We start from the raw sequence: 14,463 nt of genomic DNA, 5'->3' as shown, positions 1-14,463 counted from the left end.
AACAATCTCTTTGAAAACTATTCTCTAAACACTACTTCTTATCATGTATCAGCCGAGCAATTTCCCACCTATCTCAATAGATGATTATCAATACCTGTTGGTACATTTTAATCAGCAGAGTCCTAATGTGGAATGCTATCAAACACTTTGCTAAAATTTAAATAAATCACATGATATCCATTACCGTGACTGTTTCTCTCATGACCTCCACATAAAATATTAAGCAGGCTTGTCATAACCAATCTGCCCTAAACGAAACCCTGCAGTGCTCATCAGATGAATTCTGTAAAGAATATCCTGGCTGCCAATTATTTTATCCATTGCTTTGTCAGTAACACTAAGAAGTCCTACTGGTCTATAATTCTCCATTTTATGTGATGATCCATCCTTTTGAAATGAAATAACTCTCGAAAACTTTCAATCAAAAGGAACTATTTCTGATTTCAGTGTCTCATCAAAGATGATCAGAAGTGGATTTATTATTTATGACATTCATCCATTTATTACCATGGAGAGGAGCTATCATCCTTACCTCCAACTTCAGCAATTGCCAAATGATTTAAAAGATATCAAATATTTCCTCCTCCTGTATCAAATCATTTGGTAAGTTTTGTCTGAGTTGTAATGTTTCTTCTAATTGACCAGTGTTCACATATACACTTGCGAAATACTTATTAAATTCTTCTGTAACCACAGATGGATCATTCAAGTTTCAGATGAACTGATTGTTTAATTCATTTTTAGTCCTTACCTCATTCTGATGGTAGCAGAGGAGTTATCCACATCTAAAGTGGAGATGAAACGAATAAACAGTGGCAATGGTTTTAAAGCAGTATGGTGTGCAGTGAAGGTGAACAGAAAATATCTATTTGGGTTTTGCTATAAATGTGGTAATGTGGAGGGCAGTGAGAAGGAAATGTATAAGAAAATCAGTTTAGCTTATACCTAGTCTTGCCATAAATACTGTTACAACTTCTTCACACCCCTGCACTGCCCACAGAATTGTGCAAGCCCAGTTCTGTTAGTGGCATTGTATGCAGCCAACATTTGTGTTTATCAGTTGAGAGTTGTCTAGCTGTATGGCTTAACATGTAGTGGGAAGATTATAAGAACTGTGTAGCTGTAATAGCACTTTACAAGGTTGGAATGCAACGACCTGTTATTTTCAACATGCTAAAAACACTTAGAATCAGTAGAATGTTTGTGTATCAGACTATTAACCGTTATAACAATACAGAAGGCATATCTGACTTCCGAAGAACAGGTCAACCACACTGTGTTAGGATGCAACAGTTGAAAACACATCTCCACCATAATCTATTGAGAATGCAGAATGTAATATTGCAAGAGATGAACATTTTGCAGAGAATGATGTCACATGTACTAACTGATGACCTGGGGAGGGGGGGGGGTGACGGCCTATTGTCATTCTACTGGACACTTTCTAAGACCACAACTTACACAAGAGAGGATGATAAAATGAAAGGCACTTCTCCAGTGGTACACTAACGACAGACACAGAAATATCCTCTTCACAGATGAGAAGATTTTCACCATTGAAGAATTGTTTTACTGCCAAAATATTATATACCCCAGATGGTTGCACAGTATATTCCATAGCACTCAAGATTCAGAAAGTTCATTATCTCCAATTAGTGATGGGGTTGGTAGGGATGACGTATGGAGGTATCCAAATTGCATTTCTGCAAGAAAGGGATCAAAACCTCTGCCAAAGTGTATCAAGTGTATCTGTGCTAGAATCTGTGGTATGGTCCCTGAACAGCACCATATTTCATGGTAGGCAGTGGACCTTCCAACAGGGCTCAGCCCCTGTATACAAGGCAAGTGCCACACAACAGTGGTTGGAGGTGAATATGCCTGAAGACATATCACGATCTGATTGTCCACTTGGAAGTCCCGATCTGAATCTGTTAGACTTCAAATTGTGGTTGAAACTTGAGAGAGTAGCCTGAAAGAAACATACCCCAGCATTGCCAGCCTGAAGGTGGATTTGGAGCGAGCAGTGACAGCATTTTGTTGGATGTTGTGTGCACCACCATCAATATGTGACCTCACACACTTCGGGCATGTGCGAAGACAAAAGAGGGTTTGTCTAAATGTGTTCCCAAATTATATTGAATACTGCTATATGCAATTTCTATGTGCTGAAAGCTGTAAATGACTTACTGATAGATTAAAGGTTTATTCACTGTTTAAGTTATAACAATATCTATGGCTAGACTATGTAAGAAAAGGGTGATCATTATTGGTAATTTTAATAATGGTAATATACAGTAGACTGGAATGAAGACATAGCATGAATTTTTGAAAATTGAGTGTTTTGAGGGTATTATCTGAGGTGGTACGTAACTGAGGATGCAAGGAGATCAAGGGTCTTGGATTTGATTATCTCATCAGAGGATATTATTTTCAATGAAGTGTTAAATCTTCTTCCAGTTGGTGAGAGTGACCATAAGAAGAGTGCAAAAGAGGCGAAATGATTTCCTTATCTTTACATGTCAAGGTTTATTTCAACATTGCAATTATTCTCTGAGTTGTGTTTACAATTTCTGCTATATGATCCTTGAACTTAAACTTCCTGAGGATAAGAAGCAAAAATTTCTTACCCTTTTATAATTTCCAGGAATGGCCCCCTGTCCTTGTTCCTGGCGGTTTACTTATAGAGCCACCATTATATATAAGAATTTTATGAAACAATTCACATTTGACACTGCTCTTTTAATCCAAGATACCTTTTTTTTTTTCCCAGGACAAATGATCACTTTGTGGTGAAGCAAAATATGCTATGCTTTGTTTCTAAGTTTATGTGTTGTTTAAAAATGATAGTTTTATGCACACCTGTGATATGTTATAGCAAGCTACTTGTTGAGCCACCATTATATGTAACAATTTTGTCACACAAATTACATTTGGCACTTCTTCTTCTACTACGCGTTATTCCCGCTTCCCATGCAGGGTCAGCGTGTTACTTTAGATGCGACTTCTTGTTAGTACTACTCCCAACCGACCCGTCGCCTGGTCTGCCGCTGGGGGGGGGTATATTTTTGACTGTAGAGGCGTATGTTCATGGGGCCGGTTTGCCTGTTTGCAGGATGAAAAACGCCAGATAAACTGGCAGAAAAAACCCTACTGACCGTGCCCAAGACCGGCTAACTTGGCTATGCCTGAGGAAGATCCTCAAATTCCTCACGTCTACATTTGGCACTATTACAAATAAACTGTCAAAAAATATTATACTTCTTTTGTTGTTATTAAAGAAAATAATAAAAATTAAGTCATGTATACAAAAACATGACATACCTAAAATATCAGCAAGGTTCAAAGAGTACAACAAGTGTTAAATCGAAAAGTTTAAAAATAACCATTTTAACTATTTACTACCACCTCCAGACCAAAAAATTCCATATATGAAAAATGAAACATTGTGTGTCATGCAGATAGAAAATAAACAATTCTGTCATGCAAATTTTGAGTTTTATATTTGGAAATAATTATATATTTGAAAGTGATGTGTGAAAAATAAGAGTTGAGGGAGGATTTTGTGGTATGCAGCATGTTTACATCCCAGCATTTAGATATGTGGCAAGTGAAAGACCAGTAAGTGCATGTCTGCTTAAAATATAGAAAATGGGAAGAGTTTGGCAATATAGAAATTAGCATGACAGGCTTCGGCAGCATTATATCAGAAACAAGTGAATTCTGACCAAGAGAGAGAGGTAGCATGATTAAGGGTGAAGAAGATGAGCGTCATGTGAATAAGGATATAAAGTTAGGGAGTGTAGTAGATTTGGAAGATGTTTTGATTGGGAGGATGAATGTCAAGCAAGAGTAGGTTGCTTGGAGAGAGAGAGAGAGAGAGAGAGAGAGAGACAGGCACCTACAGAAGAAATGAAACACATGAAGAGTGAGATAAGGAGACTGGAAGGAATGGTTGTGGAGCATGAGAGTAGGAGTGAGAGAGTTATGGAGATGATAGAAGAGGAGAGAATAGGAGAACCAGGGGAAGGAAAGGGAATGAGAGGAAGGCAAGGCAGTGAGGAGATAGGGATAACAGGAAGGTAAGTACGTGCAAGAGAGATTGTCAGAGGAGGGAGTGAGTGAGGGATGCAGGTGAGCAAAGAAGGAACAGAGTGGTAAAAGGTGTGATGTATGGCAATTCAATGATCCATGGAGTGCAAAATAGAATCCTAGAGGAGCTGGAGGAATGATAAACAGCGTGACTATAGCAATTAAGCAAGGTGAAAGAGTGAATGAGATGATTGTGATGGTGGGTATAGATAACTTAAAAGGCAGTGTGAATCGTGTGGTGATCCAAGGTTAATGCTTGAGGTTATGGCAGAGAAAGAAGATAGTGAATGTGCTACCCAGGTATGATAATACAGTGCTGAGGAGAAAAGCTTCAATAATGAATGATATAATAGCCAGAATATGTTGAGAGGTAGGCTTGGATTATGTCGATGCCTGGAGTGCATTTGAGGATATCTACAAGACATGCCCTGCATTAGAATGGGGAAGAATGTAGGCATCTGGAGAGAATGTAGTTCTCTGGACAAGTGAGAATGTTAGTGCAAAAAAAACTAGAATTATCAGAGTGGATGGTAGCAGGGGTGGCTTCTTGTGGGAATAACCACTTGAGAGAAGGGGAAACACAGGATGTAATGCAGAGTCTGGAGGGAATAATGATAGTGTATAGAAACACTTACAATGCATTGATGTTTCTTTATACAAATCCCAGTAGTAATAGCCAGAATAAAGGAGATGAATTGGTGGCACTGATAGCTTCAGTCTGTTCAAAGATTATTGGGATCAGAAAGAGAGACATGAGCATTTTTCAGCAGTACAGGAAGGACAAACGTAGTGGTGGAATATTGCTTATGATAAGTGATGAATCGTGTCCCCTCAGAGTGGAGGATTTGGAGGGCAGTGGCAGTTATGGTTTTAAGAGCACATGTTGTGAGGTGGACAGGATATTTAGTGGGGTGTTGCTATTAGCCAGGGAGCATAGAGGATGAGGAAGAGGAGACGTTTAAGCAATTGTTGGTGAGTGCAAAAAGAATGGTTGTTATGGAAGATTGTAACTACGGCAGTATAAATTGGGAAGAGTAAACTGCATGTAGCAGTAAGGGAATGGACTTTCTGGAATTCTTCAGGATCAAAGTCTTAGGCAACATGTAGTAGAAGGAATGTGAGGTTTATACACAACTCATTACTATTAACTATTTGCACATTTACCACCATATCAAACATTGCATTCCATGATTCATCCACCCTCTATGCCAAAAAAAAAGTCTCTTCTAATCCTCTTACTCACTACTTTATAACTTCCAGGGATGGTCCTTTGTTCTTGTTTCTTTACCTTGTTCTGCAATGTGAAAAACCTTTTCAGTTTCAATCCTGTAAAATACCTCTTAGCAGTTGAAATACTCAATCATGTCACCCTTTGTCTTCTTTTTTTTTTGTTATCTGCCTCTGTATCTTTTCCAAAGTTACTTCATCCCCTTCGAATCCTAGTGATCCAATGTGATCTGATCAGGGCAATGAAATCACCACTCTTATCTGTGCATGTCAATGTATTGCAGAGATAAGAGCAGTGATTCTTAGTATTGTAGCAATCATCTGGTTTACCTTCATCTTTGTAATATTTAACAGTTTTATTATTATTCACATCATATATACATATTATACTATTCAACTTGTATAATTCAATGCACAATATTTCACAATACAATTCAATGTACAGTATAGTATTATAAAAAAAAATTCAAGTATTACTATTCTGTTGGTACTAGCACTTACTTTTGGCTATTATTTTATTATAGTTAATAAAAAGTTTTCTCATGTATGCAAGTAGAGTATAATATATTTCAAACGGTTTCTTTAGTTTATAAGTTACTGGTTTTTAGTGATAATGTAAGTTAGTTTATGTATTTATGTGTAACCAAGGGCCGTAGCCATACTGGTTACTAGAGAAGTAATTAGCTCAAAACAGTCACTGAGAGTCCAGGGACCGCATCTATGAGGGCTACTTTACCAGTTGTAATGATGGACATGTTAATATATTAATACCCAACTGAATGAACTAATTAGTATATCAATATATACTAATTTATAAAATAACTAGGTACCTTAATTGGTTATGATATATGAGTTATAATAATCTCTTATACTATGTTTAAAGTAAATGTCAACGTTGTTTAATCCTGTGAGGTAGTCTCTCAATCTTTTTCTGAATGCATATTCTGAGGTTATAGATTTAATTTCATTTGGAAGTTTATTATAGCTGCTTGTCGCTAGGTACTCGAAGGATTTATGAAAAATTTCTTTGTTTGCCTTGGGTACTACCAGCATGTTTCGACTGCAGTGTAATCCATAGTCTACATTATATACCAAGAAACTTTCAGTGTTTCTTTTTTACAGACAACCATAGAGATATAGTTTCTGAAGTGGTAGAATATTATGAATGACATACAGATTGTTGGTTGAAGTCAGTAGTAGTTATGGCTCTAATTATTCTGTTTTGTATTCTTATTAATGGAAGCAGATTGTTATAATAGTCTCTGCCCCAACAGGTAATGCCATATTGCAGTGAAGAATTTACCCAGGAATAGCATAAACATCTTAAAAATGCTGCATTTACAAATTTTTTAACATAATATATTCTGTTAGTTATGAACCTGAACTTATTTGTTAAGAAAGTGGTGTGGGAGTTCCACTTCAAATTGCTATCAATATGGAGGCCCATATACCTGACGGATTTTGTTTTTTTGATTAAGCTACATTTACAATTTAGAATGTCACTACATTTCCTTTCATGCCATTTTATAGTTATTGTGGTCTAACTTATCTGTTAATGTGAAGTATATATTGTTGGATCCTACTTCTTCTTTATCTATACTTTGGATCCGATATATGGTTATCACGATGTTCTTAACTAGTTGATAGGTTACAAGTTGATTTCTAATTCAAATATAAAGAAAATTTATATTTAAACACTGTGCCACTTTATGTCTGAATTAGTTCAAGAATTGAAGATAAATCAACTCTTAACCACCTTTCCCTTATATGTTGTTATTATATATACTGGCCGAGTATATTTAACTTACTTAATTTACCTGCTTTGATTCAAATATTTTATGAATGGTGCAGTAAAAGAGATTCAGGCAAAATACAACCTTGATTAACAAAAACAAACATTTAATTTTAAAATCACAAATTTTACACTTAAATTCAAATCAGTAATTAAGATATCACAAACATTTTAGCTTCTCTGATAAGTACAATCATACAAACTCAGACAATGGTAAATCTGTTATCTCTATAATACAGTCTTCTCACAGTTCCTTAAGTTCCAATTACAATAAAAATTGCAGTAACACCTCTTTACAAACAAACACTTTTAATTTTACACTTCAGCTAATTCTCTGCAATAGTTACTGTTAGTATAGGGAAATTCTAGGATGAAACTCGCACACTTCTCTGTATAGGAATATTAATGGTTGGAATAATCTTACCGATAATCTTCTATCTTCATCAACTTATACACAAACACTTTTTATAACCATAAACACTTTTAACAATTAATGGCACTCATTAAAATAAATCTTCTAAGCATTAACTGAATTAATTCACAGTCACAATACACATAATCAGACGTTCTTGCATGAAGCACTACTGATCACTCATGAATTAAGGTAACACAATAATTCCTTAACTTTAGGTTTTATATGCACAGTTGTTCATTCCTCCGGCATTCAATTAATTCTTTAGGCACTATAATTCTAAACACAGCTAACGGTGAACTTCAACTTTACAGCCTCTAGTATTCTCTAGTAACTTCGTGCTTTGTCCTTGAAAGATCAGCGCTGAAATTAAATCTCAACTCAAGTATCGCTAGTCTATTTAATAGTCTCTCAGCTGTTTTCCGTAGCTATAATTGTTATTCTACAACTTATTAGCTAACTGCTTCTCGACTAGTAGACTTAAATTAGCTGCTTGAGTGACTTGCCGACTCTCTAATATCGCACTCTGATTCCCCGAATGCTGAATGCTCTGATTCCAACTGAATGCCAATCACTCTTTTTTTCCTCTCTACCCTTCTTTTAATATTTTCAGCGTTCCTCACCTATATATATATCCGTTCTTCCCGCCTAAATTGTTCTCGTGATCTCTTTAACTCTTTTCAATAAACTTTCAACATTCTCTTCATGCACTGTTCCAAACTCGCACTCGCTCACTTACATACGTCTCCATGACAACAAAACAAAACATAATAAAATTGAGCTATTGCATAACGTTAAACTTCTATAAACAGGAATAAATAGAGAATATTTACATTTCAATTAATACACAGTAAAACATGTTAAATACAAATTCTTATAATATTAACATAGCAATAAATAAAATAAATTTAATAATATTTAAACAAGTCTTGCTTGGTATATGGTAGATTATGTTAAATATGAATGAAGAACAAAAACATACAAAATAATTTCATTCACAGTTTAACAAAATTTATAGTTATATTGTGGTCTAACTTATCTGTTAATGTGAAGAACATATCTCGTTTTATCAGTATTAATGTTAAGTCCGTTGTTGCTAAACCATATACTTATTTTTAACATATCACTATTAATCCGATTTTTTAGATCTTCAAGGGTTGTTTCGGTGTATAATAGTGCTGTATTGTCAGCAAAGGATATCATTTTGCCAAAAAGTTTGTATTTACATAGATCATTAACATATATTATAAATAGGATGGGTCCTAGTACTGACCCTTGCAGAATTCCGTATTTTATTATGTTTGTTGCACTTTTAAATGTATCATAGCTCTGGTATGTTGTTTTCTATTATTCAGATAGGATCTGAACCAGTCATTAGTAATTCCTCCCATATTTGGACATTTTCAGTAGCAATAGCTCATGATGAACACAGTTGAACTCCTTAGATATATATAAAAAAAAAAAAATGGCAGCTGTGTGCATTCCTTGATTTATTCCACTATAGACAGTTTTAAGAAACTCCAATAGTGCTTTTTCAGTATTGCATCTGGATCTAAACCCATATTGATTAGTTGTGTAAAAGGATATTGTATTTAAATAGCTATTTAAGCATTTTTAATCAGGATTTTGATATGTTCCATAAACTTCAAATTTCTATTGACTATCACCCCAAGATTCCTTGCCTCCTCCACTACTTCCTCTAGTGTAGTTCCACCAATAGAGTATGCAACTTCCCATCCATGGATCACAAATTTCAAGACCTCTCCTTTAGTTGCATTAAACTAAATCACCATTCATTTGCCTATTCAAATCCTCCTAAAAGTCCACCACATCAGCATACAATTGAATATCTCATTACAATCCAATAATAGTGTCATTGACATAAAGATTAAACAGTTAAGTCCCAGTATTGAGCCCTGTGGAATCCTACTTGCAACATTCGTTTTCCTTGATACTGTTTTCCCTTACATAACTCTCTGATATCTATTGGAAATTTCCAATCCAATTCACTAACCTGATATCCAACACTGTGTTACTGAAACTTATGTCACAGATAATGATCTCTCACTAATATTTCCAAAATCTTAATAACTACAGAGGAAATACTAGTCTATAATTTGATATCTCAATTCTAACATCACCCTTATGTAATGGGGTGATGTTATCTCTATCTTGCCCTCCTTCCACTCTTTTTGGCTATTCAATAGTTCTATTGAATAGCCATATCAATAGAGCTACTGGTTCTTTAGCATGTTCTCTTAAAACATGTGACAAAATTTCATCCAGCCAGAGTGCTTGATATACAACATAAATTTTCTCACTTTCAACCCACTCCATTCCTCCAGGAATAAAACCTGCTTTCCCAGGATGAAATATCCCAGTAATCATTAAGCATCTCCACTATATCATCTTAATAGGTCACTTGATCCCATTTCCATGCAACAGGGTCATTTGACCACAATCATTTTTTTTATCCTACTGTCCACATAATGAAAGAATTCCTTAGGATTTTCTTTGGATTGCAGTGCTTGTCTCCTCTGATATTCCATTTTTGCATTGCTTACTATACTAGTTATTTTGTTGGCTTGAGTCTTATATTCCTTATGTAAATGCTCTCTCTCTCTGTGTGTGTATACGTTTTTCATAACCTCTTTTCATCTGCTGTTCTGTTTCATTTTATTAGTCATTCACTTTATACACTAAGTCATGTTATCCTTTTCTACTAAAGGAATACCATTACTGTCAATAAATATTTCTTAATTTTTCTCCCTTGCACTGCAGAGGTCTCTGCCTTCAATTCTTCTACTCGTGGAACTACCCCAACCTGATTTGCAAGATTATTATAGTTATCTGCCTTATAATTCCATATAAATTCCATTCTCCTTGATACTTCTGAATGGCTATTTATCCTTCATATCATGACTCTCATCAACTCTAGGTGAGAGAGAGAGAGACCATGTGATTAGAATCCTAGTTGCAGTCAAGTCTGATCCTTAGTTATAGGACCCAATCCAAAACTACTATTTTATGATAGGTTTAGCAAAAAAGTGTCCCAATACTTCTGCCCCCTGTTACAATATATCAGTAAATTTCCAATATAGTGCTGACCTTCAGAGAAAATTCTGTTGATTCATCGTACTTTCCAACACCTTTACCACCACTTCAAATACCAAATAGCCTATAATTTGAAGCCTCACTTTTGACACTCCCTTTGTGCAGTGTATCAAGGGTAAGATTAACTTTTCTGGAAAATGCATGCAGTTTTAAAGCATCCCCTCTCTACCTTATTAATATAGTTTACTTGGGTATTTCTGTTCACTTCTATCTCTTCCTCAAGCTTTGAAATAGCATTCCCCAGCATGAAGTGCCTTAATGAATTGTTAATTAAATATTTAGACTGTTTCTTCAGTGTTCCCTTTGTACACTTTCCACCATTAAATACTTTGATTATTTCTTCAATGATTACTGGTTTACGCTTTCCATCAACTGATGTCATCTTCCCACAGTCATTCTGGCCACAAGTTGAAAGACCTGTATAGGATTTTTCTTCAGCTGAATGACTAAGTAATATATATATATATACACACACTCTCTTTTCTCAATTGCTCCACTCACCCTCCCTCCTGGAACGTAAACAAATCTTGTGCACCCTTTCATTTGCAATGCTTCTAATAACTGAATTTCCATACAGTACCATTTTTGAATCATTCGTTACTCCCCACCTGGTTATTTTTCACATCCCTTTTGAACAGTTCTGTTTCTATCCATCAATCAAGTCATGTCCTGCTGCATATCATCTTATTGCTCACCCTTTACCAATTTTGATTTTGGTTCTTGCATTCTACTAATTGCATTCCCTAGCATACCAACACTTGCACACTCTCTTGTTTACTAGTACTTCTTTTCTGTTGTTTAATGCTATTTGTCACTTGCTTATCATTCTGCCTGCAGTCACTCAAAACTTTCTATTCTCCATTCTCTCTTGTTTTCTGCCTGCTATCTTTAACCTCTTATTCACTACTCATATTCATAAAATCACTACATTATATTATATTATCACATTTTCTACAAATCCACCATCATTCCTCTTATTTTCTCAGTATATACATTCTCAACATTCTTGTCTGCATATATATGCTATATATGCTATCTTGACACCAAATCATCCTTGAAAATATTCAAAATGCTAAACCAACATTTGTTCTTACCACTATGTTAACTATATTCATGTGTACAGACAGTGATTTTGTATAATAAAATTAGTTTAATCCTTTATCCAAGTGTGAGCAAACAAAGTTTGCACCTGAAAGTATCTTCAGGACTAGGGTAAAGTGATACAACACCAGGGCAACTCGTTGCAAAGGTGGAGAAAGCTACCAACACTCCTAACTCAGTATCTCCTATAATGCAAAACACATCTCCTTGCGGACTAGTTTCGACCTTTATTGAGGTCTCTTCAGTGAGACCTCAATAAAGGTCGAAACTAATCTGGGTAGTGGCCCTTCCTTTAATGCATAACATTAGACATATCCGCAAGGAGATGTGTTTTGCATTATAGGAGATACTGAGTTAGGAGTGTTGGTAGCTTTCTCCACCTTTGCAACGAGTTGCCCTGGTGTTGTATCACTTTACCCTAGTCCTGAAGATACTTCAGGCGCAAACTTTGTTTGCTCACACTTGGATAAAGGATTAAACTAATTTTATTATACTCTAACCAAGTGAAAAAATAAACTTTCAGTGATTTTGTAATTAACACTTTCCACAATTCAAATTCCACTTTTTAGAATTTAAAAACACATGCTGCTCATATTCATTACAGTCATACCAAAACACACTCCTTCACTCAGATAATTATCAATGAACACCAGAAAATGTGTTCTCTCACTATGCAATAACAGTGAATTCTACCTTGCGGAAAATATATGATGAATTGTAACTGTAGTATCACCATGATTATTACATTTTAGCAAAAACAAATTATTTTTCAACTGTTACTTTAATCCTCCTCTTTGTATTTATTTTTACGCAGTATTATATGATTCTATAAACCCTTTAGGTAGTCATCTAATATTAAAAGAGACTGAACCTGCAAACTGCTGTCATCTGATATGTGTTTTCATATGTGCAAGCATTTTGCACTGTGTACTTGAATAATAACAGTGTTTAGTGCTATCCAGTCTGAATTTCAGAATAAATGGATGTTTTTGTCAAACAGCATATAGGAATAAATCCAGTTAGACTATTTAATCTTCAGTATTGTGAACACTGGAGTCTGTGATTAAGAAATAGATTATGGAGTAAGTGAAATGCATATCCTTGGAGTGACATCAGTAATAGGACTTATTAAATTCTGTGGTGACAGTGATTCTTTTAAAGGGACAACTTTAAAGGAAAAATCCTATATTAACCTCAAAATACTGATTTTGGAAGTGTATTATAGTGAAAGTACCTGGGTGAGTCTATGTTAACAGAGAAACAGAGCATTTTTACATAGTACTGAAATCTGAAAGTAATTGTGATTATGCTGCCAAGCCCTTACCTGGAATCTAGAAATATTCTTATTGTAAAACACCCTTGTCTTACTAGTGTCAGTCATTACTGCATGTTACTTAAGTTGAAGAAGAGCAATGAAACTCATTCCATTAATCTCTTTCAATGCAGAAAGAAGCTAAAAGAACCTACTTTTCCATTGAAAATACAACTGGTATAAGAATTGTCATACTTGATATTAGACCATGAAAGAATTTTCTGCAAGTCAGACTGATAAACAAGTCTGCTGATTACCTAGGTGCTGGCAAGAAACTAGATTAGGGACCAATTTCTTTTGTTAATTTGAACATCTTGTATTTATTGTGGACCAAGGAATTTCACCATATTTGAAGTGAATCATTTCTTGAAAGTTTATTGGATTACCAGAGATTTTTTTTCTGAATGCATATCAGCATTTTGTAATTATTTTCCATAATAAGTCAACTTCTAGGTATGTTATAATTCTCTCTGAGAAATTCTTTTATACTTAAGTTATCTTTCCTACTGCAATATCTTTTGGACAACCACAAAAGTGTTGACATAAAGAGATTTATGGCATAAAGTAATTCTGTCATCAGTTATTACAACCTCTGTTAGATACTTGATTGACCTAAAAGTAAAATTGGGACAGACATTCTTTATTTTATTTTATTTTTTATATCACTGAAGATTGAAGCAACAAAGTTTAAACTAAAAAGTTTTTAAACTTAATAATTTGTTTTATTTCAGGATCTTTTCTCCTAGAGACTGGTAGACTTCACTTTAGCAGTTGGCGAGTGTTCCTTTTAGTATGTGCTATTCCGTCTGTTATCTCTATCATGGGCTTAATATTCCTGCCAGAAAGTCCAAGGTTTCTGCTTGAGGTTAGTATGAAATACAGTCTTTAAAATGAGGTGCAATATGTGGAAGAAGCTGGTGTGGGTCACATTACGTTATAGATATCATTAATTCAAAGTGACATTTGTTATGTTTTTCATATAGGTATATACTGAGCTGTATTTGCAAAACACTTGTAATGTATCTTTTGTATGGTCTGTGTTGTGCTGAATTTGAGTTGATAATTTCTCTATTGTATGTAAAGTATTTGAATGCTATGTCCAAAATTTGCATGTAGCAGAACAAAACATTGACTTTCATAATATTTATGAATATGAGATTTTAAAATCAGCTGCTTGTGAAACACAAATTTAAAAATTTACGTTCAGGAAGTCCTAGCAATGAGTATTGTTATGTTGAAAAGATATTGCAGTTAATTTTGCTAAGTTTCTGGAAATCTTTGCACAGCTGCAACATAATATAATCCATTTGATATCTTATTAAAAAAAGTGATAAAGCATCTCGTTTATGATACTGTACAACAAACTCCAGCTGTTTAGGAATGCAGAGAAATTCTGAACTAATGAAGATTTTCTAT

General features: G+C 34.8%; 1 protein-coding gene across 5 annotated transcripts in view; it reads left to right on the top strand.

Moving 5' to 3' along the window:
* Positions 1-14,463, top strand: part of LOC150101167 (synaptic vesicle glycoprotein 2C-like) — a 408,918-nt gene that overhangs the window by 282,737 nt on the left and 111,718 nt on the right. For all 5 annotated transcript variants that reach the window (XM_090402054.1, XM_090402053.1, XM_090402055.1 and 2 more), the window contains one exon: positions 13,779-13,912. In XM_090402054.1, the coding sequence (XP_090258180.1) occupies positions 13,779-13,912 (134 nt within the window). The remainder of the gene's footprint in view (positions 1-13,778; positions 13,913-14,463) is intronic.

The sequence above is a fragment of the Typopeltis vanoorti genome, chromosome 12 (assembly GCF_054136105.1).
Source record: "Typopeltis vanoorti isolate ZY-2024b chromosome 12, IOZ_Tvanoo_1.0, whole genome shotgun sequence".
Lineage (NCBI taxonomy): Eukaryota > Metazoa > Arthropoda > Arachnida > Uropygi > Thelyphonidae > Typopeltis > Typopeltis vanoorti.
The sequence above is the reverse complement of the archived record's forward strand: the minus strand, read 5'-3'. Positions and strand labels throughout refer to the sequence as shown.